This window comes from Truncatella angustata (genome assembly GCF_020726525.1).
Source record: "Truncatella angustata strain MPI-SDFR-AT-0073 chromosome Unknown BKA67scaffold_13, whole genome shotgun sequence".
NCBI lineage: Eukaryota > Fungi > Ascomycota > Sordariomycetes > Amphisphaeriales > Sporocadaceae > Truncatella > Truncatella angustata.
In genome coordinates, this window is record NW_025763393.1 from 61,708 (window position 1) to 75,779 (window position 14,072).

A 14,072-nucleotide genomic window follows, 5' to 3' on the forward strand; every position below is an offset into this window, starting at 1 on the left:
GTCACCTACATAAGCAAATACACGAAAACGCCACGATCCTGCATATTAGTGCATGCCGCATAACCGATCTATACGGGGGTCGCCAGTGATATCACCGTGGTTTGCAAAATGGTGGGTTTCGTCGCAACCATTATCCAGGATCTCGTCGACTTTTCAGAGAAAGTCTAACTCCTATTCTATATTATACTGCTAGCTTCCCATTTCAACCCCAATACCACGTTTACTCACTCTCAGGGTTACTCCATGTTATCAGAGTGGAAGAACACTAGAAATCAATCGTGCCCTTGTCAATCTTTGTAGGCGCCACTTGAACGGACTATCATGATGCCATACTCCAAGATGTCTCTGGCCAAACTGCACCCTTGCCCAACTTTAATCTTGGATTTCTCCAAAATGAAATAGAAACTAGTAGGATCGCCCAATAGTACCTTTTGCTACTTCAAGGGGGAAAAATGCAGTACCTGTTATGTTGATACGGCGGTATTGTGCCCAACATGGATGGGTTCTTTGACCATTGTCAAGCGCCGAGCTCTACTAGCAGTGATTCTAGCCTGTCCGTGGCCTCCTTGATGAGCTCATCAGTTTCCTGAGGTGTCTTGCGCTTCTGTCGCTCCAACCTGACCGTACTGGAGAGATGAAATGGAGCCAAGGCCTCCTCAAACTGCCTCAGCCTCTCCAACTTCTCGATCCCGCCGATTTGCGACGGTCGAAGCACGCCACGGGCATTCAGGGCGGAGTTCCAAGCTTTCGCTACTTCCCATACGACCTTGTCCTCAGGAGAGGTAGCTTCATCTCGCGCTTCAAAGTTGCCTGTAACGACGGCTCTATGGAGCTTCTCATCGTTGGAATGAACCCAGCCGCCGCCCAAATCCCAGAGGCCGGTGAAGTATTCATGTACAGGGTGTGTCACGCGCGAGAAGTCGAAGTCGAGCAAAGCAGTAACGCGTTTGCTCTCCTTGTCGAAAAGCATGTTGTTCATGGCTAGAGAGAATGATTGATGAGCCCGATGAATACATCCGAGGGGGGATGAGATTCAAGTATAATATCAACTTACTCAAATCAGCATGGACCAATACCCGCTGAGATAGGTCCACTCCCTCAAGCAAGTGGGCTATACGGGCAGCATCAAGAAGCTTGTCGATGCGGTCGCGCAGGCCCGCTTCTTTCCATCCTTTGAGCGCCCAGCTCCCGTCCGCATCATCCAGCTGCTTTTGAAGTTGCGACACCCACATTTCCTCGTACTTGTCCCAAGGCCCGGCGGGTGTCAAGGGCATCTGCGCCCCAACAACTTGCGCAGTCGCACCATCGAAGGTCAAACCACCGATGTGGGTTTTCAGACTTGAGGGTAGGGGAGTGTTTTGCAGGGCGGCAAATATGTCAGCAACTTGCTCGACCACGGCAAGTTTCTCTGCGAGCTGCATCTCCCTGAATTGCTCGTCTAGGTTGGCACCAGGCATGAACTCGTTCATGGTCCATGCAAAACCTGCCTCGTCAGGTACCAAAGGCCACCTGCACGGTTCCCAGGCATACACGGCCGGGAGAAGATGCGTTAGGGCCGGGTAGGAGGCAGACAGCTGCTGGCGGAAGAGAGATTGTGCGGCCACTTCATTCTCCACGCGGTTGGCGTTGTTCAGGTCTTCAGCACGTGGGTTGCTAAGGCGGAGGATCAAGACAGAGACGCCAGACTCAGGCGGGACACTTGTGCCGGGCCTCTGAGTTTTGTTGGCGAAGTTTGCGGTGGTGGCTGGCTGTGACAACTCAACTTTGTAGATGTAGTTGTTGTATTGAAAGGGGATGTGTTCGACGTATTCCACAGGGGTCACTGAGACTGACTGACAGCTTCTGGTTAAGAGGACCTAACATCGTACGGCACGGTGACTTACCTGGAGGCCGTAGCTATGGATGATGGACTGGACGACACGCAGCCGACGATGGTAGCCTTCGTGGTTGACGTTAGCAGTAGCCATGATCAAGGACAAGGTGAGCAGTCAAGTCGACTACGCCGAACACAACTCCCTGAGATGTTCTGGCTGGGCGAGTTCTTCTACATTTATAGGGCAAACATGGCAAGAAAAGTGGCGGCAGATGGCGCCGTGTGAGGAATATCACGATGGCTCATAGCAGACCAAGTAGGAGATGGTGAATGATAGAACATGTTACTGTTGCCACAATCATACATGATGATCACATTGGACTGTGCCACCTCTTGACCAGAGCAGGCAGGTCGTAAGACGAATGACCTCACATGGTGATTGGTCAAAGTACTGGGCGAGGATATGGAGACCATTCAGCTGGATGCGCCGGCTGGCTCAGAGCATATTGCAGGGACCGTAGAAGCTGGACTGGGCCTCCAGGTCGCCCTGTACATGCGACAACGCTTAACTAGGAAGAGTTCGTATTCCTTGGACAAGAAAGTATTTCAGTTTAGGGCTTTCCGGATCTGCACTGGGCACGAATCGATTTATCAGGATGTAATTACAATAATACGGAGTGGATGATTTGGAGCATTTGATTTGGGGGAGGCGAGAGCAAGTATGCGACTGATACCGATAGTCGGCCGGGTTGCAGTAGCAGCACTCGGTAGGTACAGTGCTGGCTTTGCTGGCTTTGGCCTCGAGCTTGATGTGATGGGATGAGCAGATGAACGTGGTGAAGCTACGGATCCGTAGATTGGATAGTACTGTGAGAAGTCGGAAGAACCTATCTCCATCTCCATCGAGATTTACCCCACGATTCGAGCTCCGTCCCATCCACCCAATTGATGGAATTGCCCCCCCGCTTTCATAGAGAACGCCGTCCATAATTCGAGGACCACAACGAACGTCAAAGCAGTAGCAACAGTAGCGACAGTACGGATCCGTAGCAACACCGGTAACATTAGTACATAGCAGAGCGACCGGGGAGCGAGCCTGCGACTGCTGCCTGTTGCACCTATTTTCCTTTTGTTCTTATCTCAAACATTACCAGTCTCTTGCGACAGCACACAAACCGCCCACCGTCCCGGCTCCAGAGCCACCCGTTTCCTCTTATTCCTACACCTTGCTCGGTAGAATGGTTCTTCAAGATCTCGGCCGGCGCATCAGCACCGCCTTGCACGATGTCACCCGCGCGCCGAACCTCGACGAGAAGGTAAGGGCCACCCACTCGCTTGCTCGGAATCTGCCCCGCCACGCTGTCGGATTGAAAATGGGTTTGCTAACGTCACCTCTTCCCCGTGTATACAGGCCTTCAAGGCCATGCTCAACGAGATCTCCCACGCCCTCCTCGAAGCCGACGTGAACGTGCGACTGGTCAGCAAGCTCTCCAACTCGATAAAAAACCAGGTCAACTTCAAAGACATCCCGCCCGCCGTCAACAAGAAGAGGCTGATCCAGAAGGCCGTCTTTGATGAGCTGGTCAAGCTCGTCGACCCCCATGCCGAGCCCTTCAAGCCCAAGAAGGGCAAGTCCAATGTCATCATGTTCGTTGGCCTGCAGGGTGCCGGCAAGACCACCACGTGTACCAAGCTGGCCCGCCACTACCAGGCCAGGGGCTTCAGAGCCGCCCTCGTGTGCGCCGACACATTCCGTGCTGGCGCCTTCGACCAGTTGAAGCAGAACGCCGTCAAGGCCAAGATCCCGTACTATGGCTCCCTCACCGAGACCGATCCCGCAGTCGTCGCCAAGGAGGGTGTCGACAAGTTCAAGAAGGAGCGCTTCGAGGTCATCATCGTCGACACGTCCGGACGCCATCGACAAGAGTCCGCCTTGTTCCAGGAAATGTTGGACATCCAGACTGCCGTCAAGCCAGACGAGACCATCATGGTCCTCGACTCCTCCATCGGCCAGCAAGCCGAGGCCCAGGCCAAGGCCTTCAAGGAGGCTGCTGACTTCGGTGCCATCATCATCACCAAGACGGACGGCCACGCCAGCGGCGGCGGTGCTATTTCGGCAGTCGCCGCGACGCACACCCCCATCGTCTTCATCGGCACTGGAGAGCACATGCTGGACCTGGAAAAGTTCGCCCCGCAGCAGTTCGTCAACAAGCTGCTGGGGATGGGTGACATGGCAGGTCTGGTCGAGCACGTGCAGTCCCTCAAGCTGGACCAGAAGGACACCATCAAGCACATCACCGAGGGCATCTTCACCGTGCGGGACCTGCGCGATCAGCTGGGCAACATCATGAAGATGGGTCCCCTGTCCAAGATCTCCGGCATGATTCCAGGAATGGCCAACCTGCCGGGCATGGACCAGATGGACAACGAAGAGTCGAGTGCCAAGCTGAAGCGCATGATCTACATCTGCGACAGCATGACCGAGAAGGAGCTCGACAGCGATGGCAAGATGTTCGTCGAGCACCCCACACGTGTCGTACGCGTCGCGCGGGGCAGCGGTGCCAGCGTCCGCGAAGTCGAGGAGCTCTTGACGCAGCAGCGCATGATGGCCGGCATGGCCAAGAAGATGGGTGGCAACATGAAGAACATGCAACGCGCACAACAAGCCATGGGCGGCGGCAACAAGGCTCAGCAAATGGCGGCCATGCAGAAGAGGTTGCAGAGCATGGGTGGCGCCGGCGCTGGTGGTATGCCGGACATGGCCAGTCTGGCCAAGATGTTTGGCGGCGGTGGTGGAGGCGGCGGCATGCCAGGTGGTATGGACATTCAAAACATGATGAAGAGCATGGGCATGGGCGGCATGATGGGCGGCGGCGGAGCTGGTCGCGGCGGCAGGAGATAAAGGTGCCTCCAGCTGCTTTGCTTTGGGTCCTCCTAGGCGCTGTGGTTTTACTGGTTTCTCCACGATCCATGGCTGGGGCTGGTTTATAATGGCATGGCGTGGCGTTGGGTTTGCTTACATGACGACAAGACACTCATGTACATCCGGATCATTCACTGTCCTCATCTCTCGCCAACGTGACCATCTCTGCCAACTCGTGATGCACTGCCGCAGGCCGCGATTTTGGCACAGTCACAGGATTGCCGTCAAGGCCACTGCTACTGTGGCGGGGCCGATCGACAGGATCATTGGTGACCAACACTATTCCCCATCGGTTTCGTGTTTATGCGGACAGCGAACCTCCTCATCCTCGTTAGCCTCCGATCTGGCCCATATCAATCAGGTCGACCTCTGCCTGCGCAGACCTCACCCGTTTGGGAAGCTGACACCGGCTTCCCGCCCAGGTGCTCAAGCAGATGGTACCGAGTTGGGACCAGGTGCAGATGAGCCTCCGCTGCCTCACCGGAATAGCCCCAGGCACGGCTGATATCGTCATGTGCTACGGGCCGAGTTCGAGGTCCGACTGCTGACATTGGTGGTCAAGGCTCGACAACGACGCATCGGGCACTAACAACACGGACGGGGTTCTAGATCTTGATCAGAAAGATGCATATACTTAGCACATAGATTATATATATATATATATATATACATATACATATACCGTGCGGATCTCGTCTACGCGAATCACGTTTCTGCTAAAGGACACATGCCAATACCGAAAGGAGAATTCCGATTCGATCTATGTACAGACTAAATGGAAACCGGCGTTTTCTTTTGCCAGCACAGATGCAATATAGTATATACAAGAAAATAAAGCCTCCCAGAACCACAACCTTCCCTTACATCTGACACAGCCCCTCTGCGCCTAGGGGGTGTATGTCTTCAGGAGCGAGTCGTAGTAGACGTAGGCGGTGCCGCTCGGGGGCTCGAAGCTGTAGATGTAGTCGCCCCACCAGGGGCCGCCGGCCCACCAGAGGGCGCCCTGCCAGACGTCGCTGTTGGCCTCGAGGTGCGCGAGGAGCCCGGTGATGGCGGTCTGGCACTGGGTGTTGGCGCCGCCGGCGAACTCGCCGATGACGCCGAGCTTGCCGTTCTCGCGCAGCCACTCGGTGGCGCCCACGACGCGCTGCACGCCGATCTCCGTCGACACGCACACGTCCGAGGTCCCCGAGCCGTCCGAGTCCAGGTACTGGTGCATCTCGTAGATGAGCTTGTCCGCGGAGTCGGTCAGCGCCGCCAGGTTGCCGTTGGTCGTGTTCCACGTCCACGCGCCCGAGTACGAGTTGCCCTCGGCGAAGATGTACTGGCTCGTGGCGCCGGCGGCCCGGATGCCGTCGATGGCCGCCTGGTTCAGGTTCAGCACCAGCGTCTGGTCCATGTCGTGGTACTCGTTGTTGGTGTCGAAGATGACCTTGGCGTTGTCCTTGAAGGCCGTGGCCACCGTGGTCCACCACGTCTTGAAGCCCGCCGTGTCCGTGATGATGCTGCTGTAGTAGCGGCCGAAGTTGTGCGGGTCCAGGATCGCGTAGGCGCCGTTGTCGGTGACGTAGTCCACGACGGCGGTCAGGTTGGCCAGGTACGCGGCGTCCGTGGCGCCGGTGAGCTGGTTGGGCACGAGACGCTCCATGGCAAAAGCGATACGGAAGGTGTTGAAACCCTCGCCGATCAACGTCTGTGCGGACTGGTCAGAATCTGATTTGGTTCGCATCCCCCTCCCCCCACAAAGAGGTCTAACTTACACCAATAGTTGAGGTCGAAGGGAAGTAGAAGTCCTTGCCCCAAACACCAGGGTAGCTGCTCGACCCGAACTCTGCAACCGACTGGTTAATTCCGAACCACTTGAGCTTGCCGGCAGAAGAGGTGGCGGTGGCGGAGGCCGCAGCGGTCTTGCTCGTCGACTTGACGCTGGTAGCGACAGTCGTTGAAGCCTTGACGCTGGTAGCAATAGTCGTTGAGGCCTTGGTGCTCGAAGCAGCCGAAGTGGCAGCCTTGGTGCTTGTAGTCACAGCGGCAGCCTTGGTGCTAGTAGCCTTGGTGCTAGTAACCGCTGCTGTTCCAGGGACGCATTGAGAATAGTAGTCATTCTGGTAGGTGCAAGTGTATCCCGATACACAAGTCGTGGCGCCAGTAAATCCTGAGCCACCGCATTGAGCATAAGCTGAGCCCTGTGCGAGGGCAACGCCAGCCAGGGCGCTTCCGAGAATGAGAGACTTCATGGTTGAATATGTGCGAGTTGGACGTCACTTAGTAAAAAAAAAACCACTGGTCAAGAAGTCCAGACTCGTCGGATGAAGACGTGGGAGAGCCATGCTTTTCTATCAAGAAGGCCAAGACTGGCAATCTGGGGATCGATGCAGGGTTACGTGGGCTCCCAGCCGACAAACAAATTAAGGTCAAGGGTCAGGAGACGACTGGACTAGACTCACATACTCGAAACAAGCAACCACTAGCCAGATCGAGGACGGCGGAGCGAAGACAAGGTTGGGTCTTCCCAAGAATTGCCTCGTTCCGGAGTGCCGGGTAGACAAACTGGTCAGTGGAGTCTGCAATGGAACGACGGCACACGATGGCCAGGAGGCATGATGATGGATTGTGGCAGGATGCGGCTCATTCCATGACAATTCCGCTTGCAATATACTGAAGGCGAAGCTAGCCGTCCTGGTGTTAGTTTTGCGACCCGAAGAATAGAGTTCAAAGTTGTGGTCTATGATTTCGCCAAGGAAATGACAAGGTGGTGTTTGTTCTCAGGTCGCTGTCAACTTGAAGCCGCCGGCTCGTTCTGGCCCCTGTGCCGGGCCGACATCTGACCCGTGCATAATGAGCAAGGGGTAGAAGAAGCACTTCCTTCTCCTGACGCCAAAATTTTAAATGAACATGCTCAATGCCAACCAGATTCTAAAGCAAGAAAATCGGTCACATCAATCCGTTCACGTGTTTCAATGCTATAGTAATATTATTAGGCATCTGTTCACTTGATTTTGACTCCAGTATCGATGTGATGCTCCAAGCGCTGGACTGACTAATTAGACTGACTTGGCCATGCCAGAATCATCATCACGGAGGTGCTTTCTCCGCGCCGGAACCGATAGCCCGGGCGAGCCAATGCAATCCACCAATAAGTAACCTAGTGCGAACACTACTACGGCACGTCCCGGGAGCGTCGTGTGCACAAGGCATACGGAGGAGACATATTGGGTGTCACGGAGCATCACTAAATCGTGACATCATCTCCTTTTCAGCATAGTGTCTTAGCAGGGTTGCTGTTTACTCTCTGATTGTGAACAAGCGGTTGAGAAGGCTCCGGCGGCGGTTCTGCGCACGCTTCCCCGGACGTTTCCATCGCTTCTGCGCCTCGTTGAATGTTACGGCGGCGCCAATGACCTGAATCGCGCAATGAGCTGCTGTTCATCAGGACTCATGGGGCTCTTGGCCGGGCTGTTCCCTGTACGTGTACTTACCTCGGTCAACAGCTGGTCTACCCGGATGCGAGTACAGGGCCAGATATCGAAATAGCCAGAGGCGCCGATCTTCCTGGCGAAGTTGACCCTGTCTTCGGGATCAATAGACAACAAGGCCCCAGGGACATCGTCTGCGTCGTCCCAATCATTGTGGATCGCAGCAACCACGAATGGAGCGCCAGGACATACTCGATGGATCTCAGGCAGCCATAGGTCGCTGACGCTAGCTGCCAAGCGCTCCATGGACGCATCAGCCGGGAAGCAGACAATAAACACATCTGCTTGAGCGAATGTGAATGGCAACAGTCTGCGGTACTCCTCTTGCCCTGCTGTGTCGAAGAGACCCAGCTCTACGTTTCTTCCTTGGTTCTCTTCGCGAACACTATGACGACAAGTGAGCACGTAGATACTTCGGGCTTTTGATGCGCTTACCTGCAACGCATAGAATAGTTGTCGAACACGGTCGGTATGTACTCTCCCCAACTAATTCGTCCAGCAAGAGCGGTGAGTAATTGAGTCTTCCCGCAGTCGGCATCGCCGACCGCAACGCACCTGTAGGAATATCAGCACAGTCAATTTTCTTCATGAGAGCAATCAAATACTTGAGCTTCTGGTATACAGGCGTTTCGTCCTCTTGAAGGGAAAAACGCCTGCGATCCGTATCCAGCATTTGGTCCGCCTCCTCGATCGGAGTGTCGTTGAACTGGATCTTAGGCGGGCTGAAGTCGAGCCCAAAACTCGACCGAGCAGTGTGGAACGATCTACGAGTGTCCAAACTAGCTCTAATGCTTTGTGTCGGCGACGTGTCGTTCTGGAGGATGCTTAATCGGCGGCTTGCTGTGTCGGAGATGAGATCATTGCTCTCGAGAGCTGCCTCGACGATTTCTTCCAGAGTTTGTACATCGTCGACTTCCTCAATCTCAAACTCCACGATTACTCTCTGGCGCCGTGGCACTCCAGTCAACTGAGTCATGGACTCCAAGTCGTCGTTAAAGTCCTTGAGGTGCTGGATGAGCTCAACAAATTTCTCTCTATCACTGATGGCCCAAGCAGCAGACGCGATGAACCCAGTCGATCTCTGCTGTTTCTTCTGCGAGAAGAAAGAGCCTAGGGCCGTCCTTGCCATCGTACCAGCCCTCACATCATTGCCCGTTGCCAGGAGGGGCTGGGACGACGTTCCGCAGAGTTTCAGACCGTAACGCTTCTTGAGATTGTTCTCATCTTGGAACAACCCTTTGATGCATTCTAATGTGGCATAGAGGTGAGACTGGAGATTAGGATCTTTCAGTCGGTCGTCGCGTAGTTGTCCATCGGAAAGTCCAACAGCTCTTCCCCAGGCTGAAAGTCGCAATTCTTGGTTGTTAAACTTGGTCTCTAATATTCTGTAATCCTTATCCGCAGCCGAACCTCTTCTGATGAGTTGGTAACAATCAATGCACGTCGAGAACAACCCAGCCAATCCAGCAATACCGACAGCAAGTCCAGCGACTTCCATTTTCTATTCTGAAGGAAGCAATTATTGCCCTACCTGAAGTCTAGATTGAGACCTACCTTGACTTTGTATAGATGGCACAAATACGAAGTCTCGCAAGGTCGTCATGCGGCTGAGGTAGACAAGGGTGGCTCAGCCACCCCGTATCTGCACCTATGATACTTCTTGGCATTGCGCCGCACGAGCTGATAGTATTATTGGGTTATTCGGTGCAACTTAGCCAGATGGTTTTATCTTATCTGTCCCTGCTCGTATAACTTCTCACCCCCAACTCATTGTCAGCGCGGATTTTCTTTGCATACCTGCTGCTCTGTTGCGCTGCTTGGAAATGGCCATTTGGAAAGACAAGCTCATCGCGATCATTGACGGAGTTGATATCGGGACGCGGGAAAACGTCTTCCATGGTAGACATCATCCTTAGAACACTTGCTCGTAAGCCACCATGCTCGCGCAGCATCGTGAGGACCTCCAGCGTCAAACGACGCGAACACCTTTGCCCCAGTATTCTTCGCAAGCATGGCCTCGGCAGAAGCACCCACGAACAGGTCAACGGTGCAGCCCCGCCATTGTCCAGATCCATCGGTTGACGCAACCCTACCAACTCTGTCGCACCTGCGCAGGAAGGGTGTGTCACCATGTATCGCACCGTTGGCCGCGATTAGGGGTTCCCCCCGTTTTCCCAACTTGTGGTCACGACCGTTCAGGTCCACAATCGGAGCATCATGGACGACTCGGGGTTGCCGCAAATGCAGCAGACTTGTAGGAATCTACGGGCGCCGTTTGGAAGCTACGCATTCAATGTTCTTTCTGTGCGGATTATAAAGACTAGCTCAAGTAGGACTCCACAAAAATGTGGAATATGCAAAAACATACAACACCGGGGATTCCCCAGTGGTCACCCACCTGAGTACTAATCCAGCGCTTCCCAGTTTATCTAGGGCAGAGCGGACGGGATGCCGAGTTCTCTAGGAGCTATGGTCGTATGTACTGTCTCATTGTCAAGACAAGGTATATAATAGACAATCTTGTGGAAAATATAAAAGTGTAAATGATGTAGTAGTTCAAAAACACACAGCACCAGGGATTGCCCAGTAGACACCCACCTAAGTACTAATCTGGCGATTAAAGGGCTAATCTATATGCTTTAGTGCTGCTGATTATGGGCAACTTCGGTCCCAGAAAGGAGGCATCGCATCCAGAATTTGACATAAGCTAATATCGTTTACGGAAACGTAAGCATCCAAAACGGACAGTACCGGGGTAATCGTAGTTCCACGTTTCAACCTACCCCCAAATAGCTGTTGCGAATTTGCATACATCGCACCATGACCTAGGAATAAAAGAGTGTTGTCTTCATCTTCTTCTTCTCATTTCATCCTGCTCGTCATTCGCTATTTGTGGATGCTTAAACATTTCATAAGTCAGCTCAAGTAGATACACCTTGTTGCCGCCCCAAGGACTCTCCATGAGGTTCAGGTGTTTGACGATGCCAGCCGCGGTCCGTGGGGATCCCTAGAACTCATCTAGAAACTCCACGTCAGAACAAAGCTGGCAACCTGGGGTTCCGTCATCACAATTCTAACGCTCGCAATCGGGCCATTTACACAGCAGCTGATCTCGTATCCTTCGAGATCCATGATCTCTGGAAGTACAACATACTACACCAGTCATATATATGACGCGGCATGGTGCAAGGGTCGAGGGCTTAGGGGCAGGATAGGCGTGATCGGTGGGTCCCCAGAACTCGTTTGGAAGGTTGTATCCTGAAGTGATGTTAGCTTCTACGATAGGTCCGAAGATGCAGGGTGCGATACTCAACGGTTGGTTCAATCTGAGCTCTCTGGTTCAGTTCACCTGCACTACTGGAAATTGCCAGTGGGACGTTTTCCACCCTCACTATCAAGAGCAGCTGCCAAGACGGTACGTCTGATACCACTGTGCTATGTGAATAGAGTGGCAGTAGCAAATATTGCAGCTATACTACCACCTGCTGGTTTCTTTATTGCTGCTAGGTCCCATGAGAGCTCGGGTTGGGGTCGTCCACAGAATTCAACTCTACGGCCTTCAAGCCAATCTCCTACGACTACTCACACGTATCGGACCGGAGCGTACCCACCATTAGTACCATCGCTAGGATTGCAATGGCGAATATACAGGGCGATTTCAGCATGTCAACCCCGGAGATCTTGGAGTGCAACATACGCCTATGCGCTCGGGTCACCCGCAATCTGACTGTTACGAATGGTATGTTTAACCCTGGCATTTCTAACGACATCGAGCTCGAAGGGGTTTCGGGCAAGTACGAGGCAGACCTAAATAAGGGAGTGTGTAGCGACAGGGACCGGTATACCTTCAACATAACTGGAGACTATCAGACCTTCCCAGGCAAACATTCTTTAGCTATCATATGATTGACATCGAGAGTGTTAAGAACTTTCTTTATAATGAAGTCGATGTGATAAGACTGGACTTCCATTGTAGAAAGTGGGCTTTTGCAGGATGCTGGTGTGGGCGGGTAAATACACGAGGGAAGCTTTGTTGATTCCAGTGAACTTGTTTATCGCTTCAGCCGCAGCGTTTATCGGCAGCCAGATGAATATTCAAATAAGCGACTTAGTAGGCATGCATCAAAGGGGGGTGCTATCAGAAAGGTATTAGTCCGGTAGGCTTAGCAGATGATTGGCTCTTAGCAATTGTCCTCGAAACCGCTAGGGAGTATATGAGGCCAACCTAGGGCCAACAGGCGCTTAGGTGCAGTTCAATGATACAAGCTACTCCCTCCCGTTCGCACAACAATTGCGTACATCTCGTCGTTATCCAAATCACGTCAGATTCTCACGATCACAGTTCTGCGCAGACGAATGGGTTCTCCGAAAGGAATAATTAGGCAACGCTTACGTGACGAGAATGTTCGATCTTACCATGAATGTGAGCCTTACTAAGACAATGGAGCAGTCTTGCACCACAAGACCAGAGCGAAGATATAGGCAGTAAGACAAGTATCGCGCACTCAGACAGTTTTGTCAAGAAGCGAGAGGTATCTAGGGCTTGAACAGCAGCTTATTCTAGGCCATGGTCAAGATGATCGGACTAGAATACTACAGTAAAACCTCAATAGCCGCTAACGAAATATTTGTATACTTGGACCAGCTACCTTACCCGAGTAAGCGTCATGACTTCTTTTTTTGTGAACGTGCCTGTCCAGCCAGACATTAAAGGGAGAAAATCTTATTAGTTAGGATTTGATCTTCGTTAACACCCTTTCTTGTGCTATAAAATACAAAAATGCCGAATAGAAAAGCTGCTGTTACAGTACCCACAGCGGGGCTGTGCGTTATGACAGGTATATAGAAAGATCTCACTGATCTCTACCTAGAATAGCTTTCTAGTCAAGACATATTACGAGCCCATATCAACTTTACAGTTCGTGACGTTTTAGGCTTGTTGTCTCACACCATTATTGTCAGCCCTCACAGCTTAGTGCTATTCGCACCCATACTCTTACAGCTGCCAGCTTATTTCTCAATGATAGTACTGTATTTTCATTTAATATTTCTAGTCCTTTCTCAATGAACCGTGTTGTTATTTTTGCCACTTTTGTAATGGCCTTAGGCTAACGTTATAAAGGATTATAAATTAAAAGGTTTAAAATATTAAAAAGATGATTTGAATTTTATTAAAATATAAAACACCGTATGTAATATTCGAGTATGCGTAAAATAACATATACGGCGCTTTGAAAAATAAATAAATAATATTAGTATTATTAATGAGTATTTATGACAGTTTCTACAGTTGATATAGCAAACTGTTGTAGTAAAGGTTTGAATTGATTCACTGAAAGGAAGAGCCTAAATCTACTAGAGCATAGGATAGTGAATACGGTGCTCGCATGAGCGTGGGATCGCCAGTGTAATTCTCTAAGCGTGAAATGATAGTATATGTACTGTCAAGTAGTATATAGAAGTCTGAGTCTACAAAAGAGAATATCGGTGTACAGGTATATACCTACTAGATCAGTCACGTGATCCCCCATTGCCGGATGAGGTGCTCGGAGAGCGCCTCGTCATTGTATGGGGTGCTCCCCGTCCACTATAGCCTTTTATACTACACCATATTGCCACAGGGGTTATTTCTCCCTCTGTAGTCCAGGGACCAGGGGGGGAGGGCTGGAGATCTTTCCCAATCAGATGTTTCCTCTAACCGCGGGCTATGCCGGCGCCCCCATGTGTTCCGGCCATGTGCATGTAAGCATGCATTGACGTTGCCCTTGGCATGATCTGTTGCTACGTTGCAACAAATCATAATTAGCTGCATAGTCCTACAAGGTTTCTATTTATAGGCCTATTGTCTGTCGCTACGCCA

At 52.1% G+C, this 14,072-nt stretch overlaps 7 protein-coding genes across 7 annotated transcripts; 3 read left to right on the top strand and 4 right to left on the bottom strand.

Annotated features, from left to right (window-relative positions):
* Positions 1-178: 178 nt before the first annotated feature.
* BKA67DRAFT_131810 (uncharacterized protein) lies at positions 179-2,195 on the bottom strand. Its single transcript, XM_046095004.1, has 3 exons — positions 1,884-2,195; positions 1,055-1,832; positions 179-981 (listed from the first exon to the last, which is right to left on the bottom strand). The coding sequence occupies exons 1-3, from the start codon at positions 1,965-1,967 to the stop codon at positions 518-520; spliced, it is 1,326 nt and encodes a 441-aa protein (XP_045951191.1). The 5' UTR covers positions 1,968-2,195; the 3' UTR covers positions 179-517.
* An 856-nt stretch (positions 2,196-3,051) lies between these two features.
* BKA67DRAFT_596084 (srp54-like protein) lies at positions 3,052-4,715 on the top strand (the record flags this gene model as incomplete). The annotated part of the gene is made up of 2 exons (XM_046105256.1): positions 3,052-3,129; positions 3,225-4,715. The coding sequence occupies 2 exons, from the start codon at positions 3,052-3,054 to the stop codon at positions 4,713-4,715; spliced, it is 1,569 nt and encodes a 522-aa protein (XP_045951192.1).
* Positions 4,716-5,466: 751 nt separating this feature from the next.
* On the bottom strand, positions 5,467-6,973 carry BKA67DRAFT_614155 (cellulase; the record flags this gene model as incomplete). Its single annotated transcript, XM_046105423.1, has 3 exons — positions 5,467-6,429; positions 6,497-6,685; positions 6,803-6,973. The coding sequence occupies 3 exons, from the start codon at positions 6,971-6,973 to the stop codon at positions 5,623-5,625; spliced, it is 1,167 nt and encodes a 388-aa protein (XP_045951193.1). The 3' UTR covers positions 5,467-5,622.
* A 1,146-nt stretch (positions 6,974-8,119) lies between these two features.
* Positions 8,120-8,769, bottom strand: BKA67DRAFT_528126 (Rac5 protein; the record flags this gene model as incomplete). The annotated part of the gene is made up of 2 exons (XM_046098925.1): positions 8,120-8,597; positions 8,648-8,769. Coding segments are annotated over 2 exons (600 nt in total), but the record flags the coding sequence as incomplete, so codon positions are not given.
* A 2,231-nt stretch (positions 8,770-11,000) lies between these two features.
* BKA67DRAFT_587280 (uncharacterized protein) lies at positions 11,001-11,952 on the top strand. The gene is made up of 2 exons (XM_046104312.1): positions 11,001-11,436; positions 11,486-11,952. Exons 1-2 carry the CDS (start codon positions 11,343-11,345, stop codon positions 11,635-11,637), a joined length of 246 nt encoding a protein of 81 aa, XP_045951195.1. The 5' UTR covers positions 11,001-11,342; the 3' UTR covers positions 11,638-11,952.
* BKA67DRAFT_542229 (uncharacterized protein) lies at positions 11,849-12,759 on the top strand (the record flags this gene model as incomplete). The annotated part of the gene is made up of 3 exons (XM_046101073.1): positions 11,849-12,031; positions 12,189-12,358; positions 12,663-12,759. The coding sequence occupies 3 exons, from the start codon at positions 11,849-11,851 to the stop codon at positions 12,757-12,759; spliced, it is 450 nt and encodes a 149-aa protein (XP_045951196.1).
* A 1,041-nt stretch (positions 12,760-13,800) lies between these two features.
* Positions 13,801-14,071, bottom strand: BKA67DRAFT_587282 (uncharacterized protein). The gene has a single exon (XM_046104313.1). It carries the CDS (start codon positions 14,022-14,024, stop codon positions 13,815-13,817), a length of 210 nt encoding a protein of 69 aa, XP_045951197.1. The 5' UTR covers positions 14,025-14,071; the 3' UTR covers positions 13,801-13,814.
* Between the last annotated feature and the right edge of the window lies 1 nt (position 14,072).

Excerpts from the sequence above, each read along its gene's own strand:
- BKA67DRAFT_587282 (XM_046104313.1), bottom strand. The coding sequence starts at position 14,024 with ATGCAGCTAATTATGATTTGTTGCAACGTAGCAACAGATCATGCCAAG.
- BKA67DRAFT_131810 (XM_046095004.1), bottom strand. The coding sequence starts at position 1,967 with ATGGCTACTGCTAACGTCAACCACGAAGGCTACCATCGTCGGCTGCGT. Across the intron at positions 1,833-1,883 it reads TCCATAGCTACGGCCTCCAG|TCAGTCTCAGTGACCCCTGT; the intron begins GTAAGTCACCGT and ends AGAAGCTGTCAG. Across the intron at positions 982-1,054 it reads ATTGGTCCATGCTGATTTGA|CCATGAACAACATGCTTTTC; the intron begins GTAAGTTGATAT and ends CATTCTCTCTAG.
- BKA67DRAFT_587280 (XM_046104312.1), top strand. The coding sequence starts at position 11,343 with ATGATCTCTGGAAGTACAACATACTACACCAGTCATATATATGACGCG. Across the intron at positions 11,437-11,485 it reads GGGCAGGATAGGCGTGATCG|CTTCTACGATAGGTCCGAAG; the intron begins GTGGGTCCCCAG and ends AAGTGATGTTAG.